The sequence below is a fragment of the Phalacrocorax aristotelis genome, chromosome 3 (genome assembly GCF_949628215.1).
Source record: "Phalacrocorax aristotelis chromosome 3, bGulAri2.1, whole genome shotgun sequence".
NCBI lineage: Eukaryota > Metazoa > Chordata > Aves > Suliformes > Phalacrocoracidae > Phalacrocorax > Phalacrocorax aristotelis.
In genome coordinates this window covers 58781407-58801978 of record NC_134278.1, presented here as the reverse complement: position 1 = coordinate 58801978, position 20572 = coordinate 58781407, and the positions used below count along the sequence as shown (strand labels likewise).

Sequence of the window (20572 nt, the reverse complement as noted above, 5' to 3'; positions counted from 1 at the left end):
CAAAGTCATCTACAAAAGCTGTACACACTCATCCTTTGAGCAGCCACACTGCTGGCAATCGTTCAGCAAGTACTGACCACCCGGCTCATCAGGACAGGTGACAGCATCTCAACAGGCAGTCAGCCATCAGCTGAAATAAGGTCAGTGACCCTAAACCTTAAGGCAGAAATGATCCAGCAGAAACCAACTCAAGAGAATTTAGGACACAGAGATTCAAGAAATACTACTTTCAATCCAACACACAGCATTAATATTTACACAAATACATCATTAGGCTCTATGCCTTTCTTATACTAATAAAAAAGTCACCATATCCTCCCTGAGTTTAACAACATTATGCCAGATGCTCAGTAGCATTAGTAAAAGTAGAAATAGGCTACTTGATTTATGCAGTTAGAGTAGAAATGCCTTCTCTGGTTTTGTGGCTTCTAAACATACTCCATAGCACAGAGAGTTGCTGGTAGTGGCTAACAAGGATCATATTCCATGATTGTCACTTAGCACTGAACAGTAAATATTTATAACGTATTTCACAGACAAGAAAGATTAAACAAACATGGTATCTGAACTGCTGTCACAACTGTAAACTTGTAAATAAAACTCACCAGTGTAATTTTGAACACCATCTTATGACATGAAATTCACCTAAGAATTTCTTCCATCATCTTCCGATTATAATTTGGTTTTGAAAATAGGGTATTTCTTTAACAAAAATCAATTGTGTATAAAACTGAGTATTAGAGGTTATCATAAAATATGCTGATATTGCAGTTATATTCTGATAATACGCTCAATACATTTAAAAGAAGCTTTAAAGATAACTCACACCTCCAGTACTGTAACATACTAATTAGGCAAAGTAGACTCGCAGCATATTTTGACTGCGTCTTCACCTGACAGTTTCATATACTGCATTTAGGTTGTACTATCATACGGTAACCAGGTCTTACCAGCTGATTTTTATAGCCAGTGAAAGCAAATGAAAGAAGACACTGTTTCATAAAATGCAATGAAATAGTTGCTTCATATAGAGTAGAGCCAGGCAGCAGACATATAGAAAGGTCAGAGAACTAGATGTTTAAATGACCAATGTCATCTGCAGGATAAGACAGGATAATCATACTGCATGCTATTTGATCTCATCTCAACTCAGCACAGAATTGCCCTTCACATGGCAGAGTTAAATCTAACCTTCCTTCATAGATACAGTACATGCACTGCTGACAGAAGTGGGCTACAAATATAATATTCTATATAATATTTTGCATGGCAAGCTACACATTCAACCTACTGCAGTAAATTATAAAGAATTTAAATTCAGCTTCTGTAAAATTAGTACATCTGCTAATTAGTACACCTTCATTCATCACTGTGCCTCTCCGTCAATGCTTGCTGGCAAAATTAATCCATTTGAGAAACCCTTTTCTGTGGTAAAGCTTACATAAGATGCAACAAAATGCAAACAATTAACAACAAAACCATACAGTACAGCAGAGCCTGGTAGCACAAGCCATGCCCTACGGAGCTCGTTTCTTTTTAGTTTTCAAACCATTAGTCAGCTTAAGACTGATGTTTCTGGAATCAATGTAAAGCATCTGGATCTCTCAGAAACTCTCAGCTAGAAAACTATTTTTCTGTCAATATTCTGTAAAAAACAGGGCTCAGCATTAACTAAATTATGCTAATGCTCAAATGAAATAAATGCATATATGAATGACAGATAACATGTACATCAAACATACTCTAAGAGCATTCGTATTGCCATTTTGCCCACAAATGAACTCTAAGGTCTTGTGGGGTTGGGTATTTTTATTTTTTAGTGCTTACCTGAAATTCATTCCAACTTCAGAAACAAACAACAACAGATGTACTTTTTTTAGATATTCTTCCCTTTGCCAGGTATGTTAAGAATCAATTGAAACTGTGCTGGCACTTGGAAGGGTACATACGCCTACATCAGTCAAAGGAAGTATGCCCCAGGTAGTTCCTCTCCTACAGAGAAAGGAAGGGCAGAGCTGAGGGAACTGAACCTCTGCAGGCCCCAGGGCACCTGCCTGCAGCCAGAAACCTGCGCGCAGCACACGGGAGATGCCTGTTCAGTAGGCTGGAGAGAGTCACGGGCCAGGAAAGGTGCCAGACAAAGGTGGCAAATATTCTGTGCTGCCCTGCACTGTAATCTCCAAAACCTTGGCAAAAATTGGGGATACAGTTGTGTAAGGCACTATCTGTGCAATGCAGCACAGAATAGGGGAAAAACAAGCAGTCGTGGAACAGTTTATCTCCAGGTAGAAAAGGCACAATATGTTGGCTTAAGCACAGATGAGCTTAAGACATTCCAGGCTGAAACTTCACAGTTCATCACACCTTAAACTATGCCAGTAACACTGCCTGTGGGCTCCATACTGGATGCTGGATCAACAAAATTACATAGGTTAAACATTACCCAGCCTCTGTTTTCCCTTCTTCCCTTTCCTTTCTCCCCTTCCTCTCTTTCCTTTCTTCCTTCTCCTCCCTTTCTTCTTTCCTTTTCTTTCCTTTCTTTTCCTTTCCTCCCTCCACTTCCTTTCTTTCTCTCTCTTTCCTTTTGCTTCATTTCTGTTCTTCCTTTTCCTTCCATTTCTCCCTTTCCTCTTTCCTTTTTCCTTTTTCCTTTCCCTTGTCCCCTTTCTGAATACTTTTCATCCTGCTCATTTCAGAGATTCCAGTTTATACTCAGTCCTTGCCACCCCTCCTTACAGTTAGATATACATACAGATATCTATAATATATATGTACCTATTTTCTGGTGCACAACCATAATTACAGTGGGTTCTTCCCTCAGAAACTAACACTATGTTCGCTGATCTGGAACAGACCACCTGACATTGCTGGGGAATTTCCATTAGCTGAAGCTTCTTGTGTAAACAAGCAGACGTATGTCTTTTAGAAAAGTGACAACAAGAACAGGCTAAGTTAACTTCTCAAAGTCCTTTCTCCAACTTTATTTTCCATTACTCCACCCTTCCGAGTTCAAGGCCAGAGATGCATGTGGAAAAGCGGCAAAAAAAATTGTCTTTGAAGAAGGCACGAACGTTGCCTGATCTGACCCAAAAGGCACAGTCAGTGGAAATGAGAGGCTCCCTTTACTCCCATATAGCACAGGCTCACAGAGAGGTAACATGCTTGCTAAAGCCCACCTGCCTATTTCTTCACTTACAGAACTGCTACATTTACTTGCAAATTTACAGAAGAAAATGTCAAAAGATGATTGCACATTGCAATGAACAGAAACACCCACATTTCTTTTACTACCACTCATAACAAGTATGTGTGTGGGAACACGGTATACTGAATTCCTGAAAGTCACAGTAGGGCTGTGGTTGTCCACAAATTATATCTGACTTCCCGAGAAAATTCTGAACTTCTGGAGCACATTACTATATATTTGAAGTTACACTAATGAAGACTGCAGGTAGCATAGATTGTAAGTCCATCCAGCACAACTATTACTTTCTATTTTCTCATCACCTCGCAGAAATTTGAATTACAAAACATTAAGTTCCTACTATTTGTGGAAACCCATGCAATTGCCGTCAGGCTCCCTATCCGCAGAACTAAACTTGCTCACATAGTTTTCAACTAGTAGTCAGTAAAGAGAGCCTTATTCTGTCTCTGGAGGGAAAGGCCAAATCCATGTTGAATGCTCTTGTGCCAAATCTCAGCTAAGTATTACATGTAAGAGCAGAGCAATATTGAAACCTTCCTAGTAAGGCTTCAAAAGACAGCCACTGCCTGAGAAAGCCCCAGGCACTGCCTAGGAGATGAGCTGTTTAGAGCTTGCACTTACACTTCTCTTGATTCTGGCCTCTAATTCATGAGATCTTTCTTTTCTAAAACAAGTGACAATTTTTTTTTTCTGTGAGAGCAAAAGATGAAAAGTAATTTTGAAAACATAGCTCTGCAATTCCTATCCTAGATGGCAGTTTTGCATGGGTCCACTTTCTACCACACTAAAGGCTTCCCAGTCCCCTGGTTGGAATCACTAAGTAGAAGGGCTCTCAGACGTTTCAGTACTACAGCCCGAAAGGAGAGAATGGGTTTTCTTTAAATTTTCAGCTATTCTAATAATTTATTGGCTACAGCAGAACTGCTGCTTATAGCGCTCTGAACATCTAGAGTCTTGGGTTGGGTTTTTTTGGGGGGTGGGGGGTTGGGGGGGGAGGGTGGGGGGAGTGGGTAGTAGCAAACCCAACCATTTTCATCTCTGTAGAAGTTACCTCTGTGGTTATATTAACATTCCATCCATGGGTTGAAAGGCTACCCATTTAAAACAGAAGAGGCTTATGCCTTCTGACAGTTGCTAACATTTCTAGAGTGACACAGAAGCTTCTGGAAACTATAGGCTTAAGTGAGGTTATTGGTGGGTAATTTTATAGATACAACTGCTCCTTAGGAACTCAATAGTACCAAAGTATTTCTGGAGAGGACAACACTAACAACCTACTGGTTTTTTTTTCCAGAGAAGTACAGAAGAGCACCAAATTAAAAGCTGAGGAACAGACAAAGCTGAGTATGGTTACAACATATATGCTTAGCATAGGCCAAGGTATCTTGTGGATCTATATCCTTAGTGCTTCATGTGAGGGACTGGCGAGGAGGATAAATTAACATTTATAACCTTCTCTATATATAAGGCAATGCAATTTTTGTAATTGTATTGAAGAATACTGTTAGTTGGGACCTTGACTGTCTGAAGAAAATGGGGCAACAGGAGTCTCATGAAGTTCAACAAAGGGAAATGCAGAGTCCTGCAGTTTGGGATGAATAACCCCATGTATCAGTGGAGGCTGGGGACCAACCAGCTGGAAAGCAGCCTTGCAGAAAAAGACTTGGGGTCCTGGTAGACAACAAGTTGAATGTGAGCCAGCAACGTGCCCTCACAGCAAAGGTGGCTAAGAGTATCCTGGCCTGCATTAGGAAGAGTGATAACAGGTCGAGGGAGGTGATCCTTCTCCCCTAGCCAGTCCTGGTTAAGGCCACATGGGAAGTGCTGGGTCCTGTTCTGCGCTCTCCAGTGCAAGGCAGACATGGACATACCCGAGCAAGTCCAGCAAAGGGCTGTAAAGATGTCTTAAGGGATTAGAGCATCTGCCATATGAGGAGAGGCTGAGAAAGCTGGGACTGGTCAGCCTGGAGAAGAGAAGGCTCATGGCAGGATCTCATCAATGTGTATAAATAACCTGATGAAAGGGAGTAGAGAAGATAGATACCACTGAGAAGAGTTTGCCTTTAAGTGCAGGAGGAAATGGGCACAAATTGAATGCAAGAAATATGTAAACAAAAGAAAAAGGTTTTTCACAGTAAGGGTAACTGACCACTGGAACAGGTTGCCCAGAGAGGCTGTAGAGTCTCCATCCTTGGAGATACTCAAAACATGACTGGACAGAGTCCTGAGCCCCCTGCTTTAGCTGACTCTGCTCTGAAAGGGGGAGTTGGACTAGGCAGCCTCCTGACATTGCTCCCAACCTCAACTATTCCGTGATTCTGTATAAAACTAGGTCAATCTATATAGAAGCTGTCTTCTTACCTTAATGCACTATGCAGTGAAAACCTGAAGCACGGTAGGCTAGAGAGAGCTGTGGGAACTTTATTGAAGCACCACCCATCAAAGAGCTTTAACTAAGTAAATGTACTGCATTCAGGTTACATAAAACCTTTCCTTTGTAGTGAAACGTTAATTAGAACAGCTCAATTATGGCCTTTGTAAATATCCCTGTAAAGACGTTTTTAATGATTTCTTAAGCTAAAATAAATAACCTCACTATCTGCCAACATTACCCTGCTTCTAGCTTCTAAATAAGAATGTATTATGTTCAAAATACAAGTTAGAAAACTGCATTGCTAGAAGCTATCTGAATATCCACCCACCTCTATTCACTGGAAACCTGATCTTTAAAAAGGTGTGTGTGGGAAGTCATTCCAGTTGCCTTACCTTGCCTTGCCAAGATGCCTTACCACCATGAAAGCAAATTAAACTTGAGGCAATCATTTGCTCTCTAGTTACTGATATCCTCTATAGCAGAACCCCCTGCCTTCCCCAAAACGCAGAGAGTACACTAAAAATCAGTGCACTGAAGAACAGCAGAGGAAATGAACAAGGAACTTGAAAAATACATTATCATTCTGGTTATAATAAGTGAACGACTTCCAGGTTTATTTCATACAAGGCTGAAAAATGCAAACATCACAGGTTTTATTTAGAGAAAAACAAAGCTGATTTTAAAAAAGCTGATTTGGTGCAAAAAAAAGCAGCACATTACTGTTGCAAATGTAGTGTCTTACTAGAGGTAGTTAGAATTGCTTTGGCATACCTTAAAGCATGAATTAACGACAAGGAAATAGACATTGTACAGAACTGTATGTTGAGCCTGGCAGAATCTTCATTGCATCGAGGATATCAGCCCATTGACCTCCAGTTCTAGCTTTCCTCAGTATGAAAAGTAGACTGAACACGAGACTTTTTTTTTCTTTTTAATCCTAACAATCCTTTAATGACAATTTCTGACACGTACATGTCAAGCATGCTAACTCTTTAAGCCACCCGTGGCCAACCATGTAAAATGTACATGCCTAAACAGTCAGAATCTCAAGTTTAAATTCAGTCATTCCAGGTGGCATTCATCCTGCGAGTTAGGTCATGAGTCTTAACTAGTTGTTCAGACACGCTTTACAGAACCTCTTTCTGAGAGAAGTCCACCCTTCTGCCTCTAAGTCCACTTTAACCCTAAGAATGCATCTCTAAATGGAGACCTTAAAAAGATTATTAACAATAAGAGGACAAAAATTTGGTGCTTAATTCTTTCTCTGTGGCTTTGAAAAGTTCCCCATTAAAGAAAAGCAGTTTTAACTTCCAGAAAAGCACAGCAGTTACAAAACCCAGCAAGATGGAATGAAAGCAAAATTTGCCTCCTTAAAAACAGGCGTTTTTAAGATTTAAAATGACTAATCGTGGATTTAGAAGCCTAAAGTACAGACATGTAAATATTTTGAACTTTTATTTTTTAAAACAGGATTTTCGTCCTTAAGAAATCAGAGAATCTTAGTGAGTAATGCCATCCCATTGCTATTTTGGTGCAGCAACAATGAATCACCTTATTACTTAACACATCCATTCTGAAGAATGCTGGACTACCATGATTTGTACTGGCATGAGCATCAGCCAGAATTATATAGCAGTTGGACAGTGGACATCAGGACTTTCAAAGGTACAAATGGATTCCTGCTGCTCAGTTCCACATAACTACTTATGGACACTCATCGCCTAATGGCTTGTTGTTGTTGAAACTCTGACCATGACCAATCTTAAAAAAAAAAAAGTAGCAGCTACCATAGTGATAAAGTCTCCTAAGCCTCTCTGTCCTTGTGGAAAATGTCAACATCGTGAAGGGAAAATGAAAAGCTGTCTTGGAATTTGCTACCAAATTTCAAGTAAAAATAAAAGTTTTTGTTTCAAAATTTTGCTAGTGTCTCCTAGTAACTCTAATTCAGGTGCCTTGTGCCTTTCTTCTCTTCTAAAGGTCAGTGTCTCTAGACTATGCTCTCCTAGCATATGCCAGACATCCTCATAGAGCCAGCAAGGGTGCCCCTGTTAATGACGTGCCATGGAAAACAGGGCCTAGCTGAGAAATTGTCCAAAAGTTAGACAGTAGACATACACACTACGTTTCCTATTAAGGGGTTTGTGTCTTATTTGATTTTTAATTAAAACACAAAGAATGATTATTCTAATGTAAAAAAAGTACTTCCTAACATATTTTTTCCAAGTCTTTGTCAGGGTCTTGAGTGCACAAAGAGGCACTGCAAACTCTTCCCCACTGCTCCCACAGGTTTGGCCACCTGAGCTCAAGGCCAGCTGTAACACTGCACAACTGGTAACCTTGGGTAAGACTGCGGTGACAGTGCTGTGTGAGAAAGAGCTGGGAGCAGCCTTGTTAGAGTCTTCCCTGCATCACTTGGGAGCTACACTAAAGCTTAGGCTGTATTTAAGCCCTTGGTCCTTGCCTGAGATATGTTACTGGTGTCTGTATCTGTGCAGGTATGTCACTGATTTTGACCCACAGATTTGACTGCCTGGCTTGACCTTGGACCTAGCTCCTCACTACAGACTCACCTGGAGATCTGACCTCCTCACTTAACCCTGTTTACTGTCACTGGACCTGCTCTGCTCTCTTTGTTTAGGTACTGTGGGATTGCTCCTTCATGGGTGATGCCACTGCCTTGCCTGCTTTGCTGTTGACTCCCAGCTCAGCTTTGTTGTAGAGGAGCTCACTCTTGCTTCTCCCCAAAAATGTCAAATTCAGTTGTCAATTTAAAAAAAAAAAATCAAATAATTTTTCAGACGGCACTTGATGAAAGGTGGGTGGTTCCTTCTACCAATGTTGCTATTAATTCAGCCCAAAAAATCTTAGAGGAATATGGTATGTTCATATGTGTAAGGGTAAAGATCAGTATGAAGCTGAGACCAGTCCCTCAGTAATTATCATGGCCTTCCTAGAGCTTTGGAATTCATAGTTTTATTCACCATTTCACTCAGTGATGCTCCACCAGAGATACGGAGGAAAAAAAAGTACCTGACTCTTACAGGTAACAATACCTATCCTGGGTTTGAACATTTTTTTTTTGTGGCAGGTTCAGGATAGGTTTTACCACTATGTCCGTATGTATATTTTTAACTTCTTCCTTATGTGAGGTGAAAGGCTTGCACCAGCAGTTCTTGGCAGCAAGCTGCAGCTCAAATAGCCTCCCTTCCCTGCTTCCTTATCCAAGAACTGGTGCATTTTTAAAAAGCACCCTCCTGGAAAGCAGCAACTGACTTAGACTACAGAGTTCCACTGCATAATTGATCTGTTTTTTTTTTTTAAAAAAAAATCAAGTTAAAATAATTTCAACCACAGCAGTGGAGTAACAGTTGTTCACATTTCTGCACTACCTTTCACCCTGGGAACCCAAAGCTGCTTCTACATTACACAAAGTGAGTTTCACTGAACACTTGTGAAGTAGTTACCCGTTCTACACAGTGGTAAACAAAGGCTGTGAGAGACTTCAGGGACTTGTCTAAGAACACACTGCTGGAAAAAAAAAACAACAAACTCAACGTATGTAGGACTTACGATAACCTCAAAGATGGTACAGTTACTCCAACACTTTTTTTGGGGTTTTGTGTTTTTTTTTTTTTTTCCTCTTTTGGATAACCAAAACCAGGAATTACACAGAGTCACACCCCAAACAATCCTGCCACTATTCTTTATAATTCAGATGATGGTACTTTTTTTTTTTTAATAGCTGCTAATGTTTGGGTAATTTTTAGTATTATTATTATTATTATTATTATTTACATTGATTCTTTTGGAAGTTGAAAAATAGAATACATTGAGATTAAAAAAGGTCCCTTCTCTCCTCAGTAAGGACTCTGTAGGAATGTGTCATGGGACAGGAAGATACCTTCTGAGTGCCACAACAGTTTTAGTTGCTGTGATTTTGCAAGACACAGTAGCAAAGCATGTTGCTACTGTGGAAGGGTTTTTTCCAGGTCTCCTTGCTCCAAGAAGCTTGACATGTTTGTCCCTGCTATCTATTCCCCCTGGCAAGTTTCAATTGCTGAATTTCACACCAAGGATCATCAAGACAGTACCCCCAACATGCTACACAACATAAAAGAATGAGTTTGTGCAAGGTCTGTACTCACGCAGAAGTGGTCTGCATATCATGCCAGCTTTTGCTGAAGTTCTGCTTCAGCTCATTCATCAGACTTATGCCAAGCTTTTGTTTAATTTCAACCAGGTGCTTTTCTTTGGCTGCTAGCACTTGCCGCAAAGTTGAAATTTCATCCTCTAGCTGAGAGACACAAAGAGGGAGGAGGAAGGAGAAAGATGTTAGCCTGTTCTCACAGAATGATAAACACATACGATATTAAGAGATTAAATAGTTCTCACATAAACTTGCATTTTCTGTAGGTGACTAGAGAGACAGAAAGATTCAAGTGCTTGTGGAGATCACAAAGACATGTCCAGAACAGAGCTGACACTACATTAAATGAATGTCTCAAACTATGCCACCTATGTGCACCATCATACACACACATCTGATAAGAGAGAATTCTCCAGGAAGGGACTATTGAGCGACTTGACCAAGATCTGCCTTACAGCATTAGCAGCCTCAAACATCAGCTCTCCATTCACTGGTAAAATGGGAATGGGCAGAACAGAAGACTGGATAATTCAGGCAGATATCTCTCTCTGAATCCATGGGCTTAACTTCATATTTGAAGTTTTTTTAGTCTCCCACTCATGAAAAAATAAAATTGATGAAAATTCTTAGGAGCAGGTTAAAAAAAAATTGCATGATAATACATGACTTGAGAGTATCATAAAGTTACGTCCCTGTCACGAGTTTCATCTATATATTTTAGGCCCTACATATTTCAAAATAGTAAATTAAAAATTTCTAGCAGATGGACTGTTAATATGAGTGAACAGGTCCTACCCAAAGGATAGGATAATTCAGAAAACACAGCAGATTAGTCTTTTCAGAGCTCCTAGTCATTAACCAAACTGTGCTAAGTGGTAAAGACATCATTCAGCCCAGGCAGAGGGATACAATTCTCGCTGCAGTAGCCGTTATTTCAAACATTTAAACCAAGCCAGTGTTTCAGCAAGGCAGGGACCAGAACACTTCACTGAAATGAGGGACCACTGAATCAGCCTGCCACTGGCTCGGGATCCTCCCCCTTGGGCAGCACACCCTCAAGCAGGGTTTGCATTCTTCATCCCAAGCCTCCTAACTCACACAAGCAGCACTCAAAGTACTGAAGCTAACAAGGGCAAGTGACACCACAGCAGCTGCCTTTCACTTCAGGTTTAGAAGTTCCCTTACCAACTGTGTTCCTTCCTCCATATGTTAATAAGATAACATATGGTAATGTATCTGATTACCATATGTTAAGTTCCCTGGAACCACAGTCTCCTTGTGATTTAACTCCACAGGCTGCAGGGAATGAGACAAGCACCAACAGAATGAGTTGCTGACCTCCAGGGCTACATTTAGGATGTCAATACCAGCATTATTTTTACACACTCTTGCATTCTACTTCCCTGTAAAACTGGCTTCGTGCTCATTGTTCTTGAAAAGTCTCACCCTTGAAACCCCCAGCTATCAGTTACCCTTTTGTCACTATCTGCTATCTAAATTACTCAAGCAGCTCAGGAATTAAGCGGCAAGACTATGAACACAAGGCAAAATCATGACTTCAGTGAAGCAGATACCAGTATTCACCGATGCCTGTGATACCGACACTTCACCGGTAGAATACGTAAGAATTCATCATTGCTTTATTCCTTCCCATGTCCTTTATGCTGCACTATATTCCTAACCTGCAAATGAAATGCTGTCAAGAGGCAGCGTGAGGTTATCTTCCGAGAGGATAACTGGTTAAATGCTTACAGAAAGAAGAAATCACAAACGCCAGCATTCCTCAGACAGCAGTTCAGAGCTCCCTTTAGTTATTTCCCACCCACCGCAAACCCCTTATTGCACAGGTCTGCCTGAGTAACACTGCTAAAGAACTTAACTTAAACCCATACCAGCATGCTTACATGTACTTAAACATTAATGCTCTCCATATGGGCTAGCACTAGGCTGATCATTAGGTACCTGGACATGTAAACGTTCCAGGGCTCCTATTAAAACTACTTTCCATCTGTTCCATTGAATAGACACCTAAAGCTGTAAAGCCCTGAACAAGCATTAACCACGTGCTCAATGGCATAATTATGAACATTGACTGTACTAAACAATTATTTTGCTTTAGAGATCAGAGTCTAGTTTTGATTTGACAAAATCCTCCTCAAGTTCCATCATTTTAAAATAATGGAAGATACAAAGCCTCCCGCAAGTGCTCAGCTGTCAGTGACAGAAGACTCTCTGAAACCTGTGACTGACTAATAATATGGAAGGACAGTAAAGTCCAGGTAAGTTCGGCACACAAACACAAAAAAGTATTTTCTCTTGTTTTGCCTTTTTTTATTATTTTAAGGAAAACTGTATGTTTTAGAGGGTTGAACATCCTTTTAAGATCATGGGATGCCTGAAAAAAAACCCCACCCCAGTATTTCTCTAACATATAACCTTTTTAATTTTTTCCAGTAGACACTCGCAAAACACCTCATAAAAAACATACCAGAAAGTACTCATTCAGTGAAATGAAGCATTTTGGATAAACTACTATTAATAAAAAATTATGTCAGTTGGCATTATCTATATTCTGAGATACACATGGTACTATATAAAATGTGGAGGTGGAAAGATTCAGCTATTGGTTGGAACAATACTGCTGAATAGGTCAAATAGTAAGCTGAATAGTAAATTGAGTATTTATTATGCTTGTTTTAAAGATCAAGACAGTAAGCGATCAAAATATTAAGGGGCCCCAACAGAAAACAGAAGCCATCATAGATAAATGTGTACTTCTAAGTCAGATTAACCATCCTTTTTCCCTACCATTACACCACCCGAACGTGTAGAACCCTGGCCTGGCTGTCTGCACAGCCCGCCTCGCTGGGGGAGCTGAACCAGGTAAAAGCCATCACAGAAACAACAAGGGCTATTTTTAGCTGGATCGGTTCCCAGATCCAGTGCGGAGAGGTGTGCAAGTACCTGCGTGGGCACAGCACAGGGGGCAGGAACAAGTGGCTGGAGTTGGAGAAGAGGGGAAGGTAGTGATCAATTAAAGCAGCACGAGCACTACACCCATCGAGGCCGTGGTCTGCTATATGTACCACTACTGAAAGGAAGGCAGACAGGGCTGCTTAGGAGTAAGAAGTATCTGAGGGACAGGCTTTGTCAGGTATTGTTTTAAAGAAATAAAAAGCGAGTTATGCAACCAACACCAGCAGTGTGATAACATGCTGACAAACTTCAGAAGGAGCTTGCAACTACAGCAAAGCCATCAAAGAAACCAAGGCCATGGTCCCCTGACATGGAGGTCTTGGAGCCAGTGCTGTCCGAATGAACTCCCACCAGCCCTGTGAGCTGGTACACCTGTCTTCAGTTGCACCACCACAATCCACCCTTGCACAGCTGCGTCACGCCAGCTCACAGCACAGCACCTCCTAGTCATGCTGCCAAAGCCAGCCAGGATGCACGCAGGTGAACATAGTAGGGGTAGAAAGTTTGAAAGGGCAGTGCCACAAAACCTCTCACATTGTGGAACCACGGCTCAGAAACACCCTGGGTCCTCAGGGCAGGCTCACTTCACCACCACAGGTACCACCGTGGCAGCCAGCCTGCAGCATGCATCTGCCTGCCTGTGCTAGAATTGAGCATCAACTCTCTGCATAGCTATATCCTGTAAGAAAAGCTGGAAAACACGTAACAGACAAAAAATGTAATAAGGAAAGATCAGCTATACCACTAGCGGGAAGAGGAGCTATGATGGGGTACTTGATAACAGAAGGAAGTTCACTTTGTGAGGAAGAAAATAATCTTTTCCTCATTTCACTGGCTTTCAGGAAAAAAAACAAAATCAAACCACAAGACTGCATCTTCTGTATACCGTTCTTTCACATACTCCTTTTTATGTCAGAAGATACAAAGAAAGTTACAGGCAACATACAGAAAAATTGTGTCTCAATGAAGCCAATCCAGGGGACTCTTAAATTTTGATTAGCTATTGTATTTAGTAAGCTAGTGATTATTATTGGATTATTACCCCTTTTCAAAATTCTGAGTATTCTAACATGTATACTAAAACACAAAGTATTTGTAAGGAAATGTGAGCACCTTACTATGGTAGCCTTTTAAAGAAGGTAGTTGTAACTGTGAACAGAATAACATAGCACAAAAAATAACAGGTACTTCACATCTGCACCAAATCATATAGCTCAACTTTTATACCTCCAGGCTGAGTACTTGTTGATTCATCAGTTTTTCCTTCGGTGAACAGCACCCAGAGACATCAGGGAAAATTAGCCATAACTTTGCAGGAAAATGTACTCACATCTTTCCTCAAACTGGGAATAAACATGCAGTAACACACAGAGCTGAACTTAGAACCTGTGCATCAGCTAGAAAGCTTGTAGATCAAACCAGGTAGCTGCTTTTGTGAAGGTATGGGTGTGGGGGAGACAGCAAGGAGTAAATGACTAGTTTGATGAGCATAATGGAAGGACAACTGACAGCAGTGAGCAAGATAGCTCAAAACCTCAGCCCCCGTCATGTACCATGCTCCTCACACCAAGGGAGGAGGAGGGAAAAAAAAAAAAAAAAAATCCAACAAAATCTGTTCTGCTAACAAGCTTCTGGCCTTACATAAAGTTTTCAGGCTACAATTTTCTGCTATTATTCTGAAGCGTCAGACTGACCTCTGTTAATTCAAATTACTGTTCTAAGTTCCTGTAAGAGTTACTCATTTTACTTGCACATCAGTGCCAAAGGAAACAAAAACATGGTGAAATTACTGTGCTCATCACCATCAGTCTCCTCTGTAACCATCAACATTAGCTTTTCCTCTGAGCACCACATAAAGCACCTTATCCATCAGGTGTCACAACCACTGTAACAATACCAGAGATCTAATAAGAACACCTTTCATTCTTTATAAAGGAAAGTTTATTTATAAAGGCACGTCTTGCCGAAAATGGTAAGGTATGTTTAACTTTCTCTCTACAGTTATTGAGGAAAAGATATTTTATCTTCAAAAACTATCTAAGGAAATTAATAGCTTCACATTATTGTAGCCTAGAATAATTTTATTAAAAAGGAAGAACATACCTTTATGATGTGTACTTCATCCTACAATTAATATCTTCCAGTTTAAGGAAGGCGAAACAGTAACACTCACAGAAATTCAAAATCATTACCTTGGCTAGCTCAATCTTTAACTCTTCTTTTTCTTCTTCAGAAATCATATTGGTGAAATCAACATCAGTGACCACATCTTCATCTGCTTCACTGAAAGACTGGGTTTCCAGCAGGCCTTAAAGTAAAGAGTTAAAAGGTCAAGACAACTATTAACAATTATTTCAGCTATGACACTGACCTCCCCCTAAAATCTAAGAATGAAATAATATTCATATACTAGGGGGGAAAAAAAAAGAAATCAAAGAAAAGCAAAACAACCTTCTCCTGCAAAAGGTCATTTCGATTCTGCTCCTCTTTGCTTCTGAAAAGCTATTGGAAATTTCAGATGGTAATGTCTGCACAGAAGCAATGTAATATGTGAAAGCACCACTCATTCCAGAAAGCAATCACCTTGGACCCCACTAGTCCCTGACAAGGCACTTCCTTGCTTTTAACAATACAGAAGACAAGGAAAAAGGAAAGCTTTTTCTTCAAAATAAGAAAGCTGGTTAATGTGGATCACCAATGTGAATAGTGAATATTACACTGAGCAAATTGGAAGTACATAACTGAGCCAAATTTGCTTTAAAAGTACCTCTGATTGCAGCACTTTGAGAACCTTATGGATGTACAGAGTTTGCAGAAGCAAATACCATATCTACTGTTTAAATTTTCTAAATATTAGAGAGAAGCATACCTTGATTGCTCAGTCTAAACCTGTGAAGGGTGAACAAGTATACTGGGCCTCCAGTTACTTTCTTCTTCTGCATGTCCAAGATCAGGATCAATATGTATGATAACCAAGATAAGCATATACATAAATTTTTGCGAGACCTGGGCCTGCCTGGTATAATATATACAGAGGAAACAAAATATAACCTATCTCCCAATCACTCAGTAAAGAGAATAATGATTGCTGGGGCTCCAGCCATTAATAGCCTCTCTTTCTTCATTGTCTGCAAACAAAACAATGCAAAACATGACATAACAGAAAACATTCTTGCTCCTTTGGAACTTGTTTTAAAGCTTTCAATCTGTTTCTGTTGTGGAAGAAAATTCTCCTCCAGGCTACATCTGGGACAACACTTTTCCCTGTATTTCAGTTCTTTAGTGGGGTAATCAGCCATCTCAGCTGACTCTTGACATCTGTATACTGATTAATACAGAATAGAACAACTTCTTTCCCAGGTCCACAGAGGCCTGTATACTCTGTGACATAGAGATTAGAATTTATGGTGAATTTTGGCAGTAGGGAATAGAGGTTACAAGCAGCAAGTCTGGAGTATTCAACATCTTGAAACTGAGTACTTAATATTTTTCATACAGAAAGCAAAGCTCCCTCCAGCTTTTTATCATTTCTTCCACCTAGAGTGCCCCAGTGTACCTGGATTTCCACCTATTTAACTGAACAGAACTGATTTGATCCAAACCATTGACTTCACTGCAGAGCACAATGTGGTGAACTCAGCCTTGTTAATTACAACTTGAACGGTAAGATAAAGAGCAGCAACACAGGTGCTGAACCCTTGCCTCACACCATATGTGGGAGTATAAAGCAACACCCTTAAGCACAAAACCTTTTAAAAACATGAAGGCATATTAAAGTAGTTGATACCTTAGCTATTACCCAAAAAGCAGCTTGCCAGGAAAACCTAGATTGCTGAAATCACAACAAAAGAAGAGTACATTTATTCAGATGGAATACTACCAAAACACCTTTATTAACACCCCTCCATCCCTAAACACAGTTGTTGTTCGGTATTTGAGGGCTAATAGTGTTGCTATGGGAATCAGGCTAAACTTAGTCCCCACGATCTTGAAAGCAGTATTTTTTTCATGGACAGAGGAGCAGCAGTACAAGGCAGGTCTTGGAAACTCTGGGAAGAATCTCAGGGGCAACAGGGTTAAGGCTGAAAACTCTTAAAGGAAGTCTTGGGGTAGATGTGAAATGAGGCAATCCTGGAGCTAAAAAGAAGGCAGATCTGTGCTCAGGGGACAGCACTCATTTGGGATTAGCTAGGTAAAGAGGCGTGAGTTGCTGGACAATGGTTAGATATGGAAGCCAACATGGGCCAAAATAACCAAAGATGACTGAGTAACACTTAACTAGACCCAATGGTCAAGTTCAAACTTCAAGATTGAGCTGAAGTTACAACCCATTCCAAAACAGCACATGTACATCAATCTTCTCCATGATCCTCTGCAACCTCATCCACTGCCAGTCCCAATTCGTATCTCTTGCTTCTTGTCCAAGTCCTCTAAAATCTAGTCTAGCCCATCAGTCTCCACCTTCTTGCTCAAGCCAGTAACAGAGTCTTCCCCTCAAGCTGCGCCAGGGGAAGTTTAGGTTGCATATTAGGGAGAACTTCTTCACTGAAAGAGTCGTCAAGCATTGGAACAGGCTGCCCAGGGAGGTGGTTGAGTCTCCATCCCTGCAGGTATTTAAAAGAAAGGTAGACGTGGTGCTTGAGGATATGGTCTACTGGTGGACTTGGCAGTGATAGGTTAGCGGCTGGACTCGATGATCTTAAGGGTCTTTTCCAACCTTAACAATTCTATGATTCTATGGTCGCTGTCCCTCCACAAACGCTTCGCTTCAGTCACCTCACAGTTCTACCATACCATGGCTTGCAGTCTTCTTTCAGTCTCACTTCTGAACTTCCTCAGATGAGCACTATCACAAGCAATGTAGTCTCCCACTCTTCCCTTGGTGTTCCCAATCTCTGCCTTTTCCTCATGATCCTTGTTTCTTCCAGACACACTTAGTAGCTCTCAGTCCTGGACTTCACTTTCTGCTGCCATTCTGCTTTGTTGAAAACAGCTTCACTGGTATCCTCTCACCACTTACAGCTGACCACTTCAGTCCTGGGCTAGGTCTATCAGCATAGCTAGTATGCTTCACTTCTAGTGCTACATCATCTGAACTTCTCAGTCTCTTTCCCCACTTCGGCAACAGAAACTCATTTCTTGAATCTAACCTGAAAAGATCTCTTCACCAGTGTTTGGGGCTACCCTCACAGACCATTTCTCTAATTTACCTGTCTTAGTCTTCAGCTTAGGAAAGGGAGGAATAAAAAACTGAACACATCAGGAAGAAAACAGACTTCCTGAGGCAGATCTCAAATCTTTCCACCTATTGAGAATGTAAACCTAGAACTCTAGGATGTAAATTAAGGGGACACAGAATTTAGCATCCACAGTTTCAAGCAACTGCACAGCAAAGTATGCAGGCAAGGTTCCCAATCCTTTGTTCTTCATAATTTTTTTTTTAATTTATGTGCCTATCCCTATTTCCCCTCTAATAACCACCGAGCCCTGTATTAGATTTCAAACAGAGTTAGACGTCTCTTAAAACAAGTTTAATGAAAACAGTCCATTGGTAGAGAAGATTTAAAGTGATTTCACAGACAGAGAGAATACTAGATGAGCCCATCCTTAGATGAGATATCAGAGAAACCAAATGGAGAAGAAGGGTCATTCATAAAAACTGCTTACAACAGGAAAAAAATGTCCAAGCTTGTAAGTCTGAGCACCACAGCACCCATCCCACAAAAGCACACCTTCTGTGAGGTTCCTACAGCACCTTACCCAGGAGCTCAGCACAGCCTCAGGAGGAACTACTGTATTAACTTGATTCAAGGAAGTCAGCCAACCACAAGACACAAAACCATAGGAAATTCAGCTATTGACATTTTCCTTCTAATAAGACAACTTGTTAGTTTTGCAGCCTCTAAGGAAAAAAAGAACCTGCAGCAAATTCACACCAATATATATAAGAACTGGTAATGATTTTGGTAGTAAAACAGCTCCTCGTGCTAGCATTGCTGACCCCAAAATATTCTCCCACCTTCTACTCCATGCAGGAAGCACAGCTGCTTCTCAGCCTCCCCTGCAGGGTCCTTTCAACTAGTCAGCCTGAGAAATATTCCTTTCAGACATTGGTTATAGATGCACCGACTACAGAAGTATAATAGAATACAAGAGCTCAGTGGGACTGCTGATATCTCTTGAATAACCACAGGAGTAATTCTTTAAGAATTAAGGAACAAGGTAGGATCCTGTTTAGTGTGTTTCACCTAGCTGTATATTTTGTTAAACACATAATCTAACAATTCATGAACACATACACGGATGAGTTGATTCAGCTAAAATGTTAGAGCCAAGTCCTATAATCTAAGTATTTTTCTATACTATATCGAAAAGTGTCAGATATAGGCCTCTAAAAGCCAGAATTTTAAGATAACACCTCATTTTTATACTTCGTCATGTGCATTCATTTCCAACAATTATGTACTTCACCCAGAAAAAAAAGAAACCTGCACTTTAGCAATGCAGACAATTGTCCGTGTGCATGTGCAGACATTCAGTTTATACATACAGTTGCTGCAGCTGAGCCGGTAACACAGCTCTTCATGTTAGTTTCGCACTTCTTTCTTTGGGGGTAGAAGGAACTTAACTGGTTCCAATTCACCTGGAATTAAATATATCTATATAGATAATTATATATCTATACATAGTCATGATCTATCTATAGTTGTATAAATAATGGGTAACTTCTCGCAGAAACTAAAATACAGACCAGATGTCCAAGGCAAATCTTTCCTGCAACATTAGAATATGATAGCTATTACTGTGCACCTTGATTTCCGTTTGCTGATCTCTACAAAACACCCATCTTTTCATTTAAATTTAGGCTATCTTAAATAATAGTATTCAAATGGTCATTAGCTGCTTATTAAAAGAAGCTTGTTGTGAAGTTGCGAATCTGGTCAGGTAACATTTCAAGGCTCTGTTTTCCCAGTAGCTTGCTGAAAGTATGGGGAAGCTGTAAAATTAGTTATTCTTTCTCCTAACTTATAGGACTGAGGAAACATTTATTACTTACTAGCTCCCAGTCAAGGCTCCTTCTGACAAAATATAGGGAGCATAAAATTTCAAACTGAAACATTTCCCGATGGCTAAATCAGTTTTCCATATTAAGTGACATATATATGCCTGGTCAGAACCATTACTGCCAAATTACCAACAGGTTTTATGTGCAGGGAGCTAAAGCAGTTTTAACTGCATGCTCACAAAAGTAAAGACGCTAAAAGAACCTACTTTGCTAGGGTTCCTACCCCGATTAATAAATTTAACTGACTTCACTGCACTGAGACCCACAGTAATTCTAGAACTGCAAGATATCTGATACTCCCCAGACCAATACAGAATGATGCTTTAAGCCTGCTAAATCAAAGTCACATTCTACATAGTCAACGGCATTGCTAAAGCAGCAACAAGAAGCAAAGGGATTACAATTAGGATGCTATTATATTTGAAATGGAGCACAATATAGGTCAGCATCCACCGGCTCAAACTCAGACTACAGCTGCATCAGTACAAACTTGTCCTCTGCTAGTTAGCCATGCCATGTTGCACAGCTTACCAGCTTAGGCACGCTGATAACATAACATACTGCTCTGGAGCCTTGAGCTAGGACCTCTGCTTTGGATCACAGGAATACCAGTTGCTCAGAGCTTCTGGGTATCTGCATTGTGCTATGCTGCAAAGACAGCACAGCATTTCTTGCAGTTACTGCTTTCTTTCTCTAGCTACTGTCATCTCACACACTTAAAACGAGGGTCTCCAGACCGAGGGGAGTTCTGTGAGTCCCTGACAATGATGTAGCCATTCTTAAGGGCAGGTTTCCAAGGAGCAG

The 20572-nt window shown here is 40.5% G+C and overlaps 1 protein-coding gene across 3 annotated transcripts in view; it reads right to left on the bottom strand.

Moving 5' to 3' along the window:
* Window positions 1-20572, bottom strand: part of TPD52L1 (TPD52 like 1) — a 57377-nt gene that overhangs the window by 21883 nt on the left and 14922 nt on the right. For all 3 annotated transcript variants that reach the window (XM_075087557.1, XM_075087558.1, XM_075087559.1), the window contains exons 2-3: window positions 14895-15010; window positions 9725-9873 (exon numbers count right to left, since the gene is read on the bottom strand). In XM_075087557.1, coding sequence (XP_074943658.1) covers window positions 9725-9873; window positions 14895-15010 — 265 coding nt within the window. The remainder of the gene's footprint in view (window positions 1-9724; window positions 9874-14894; window positions 15011-20572) is intronic.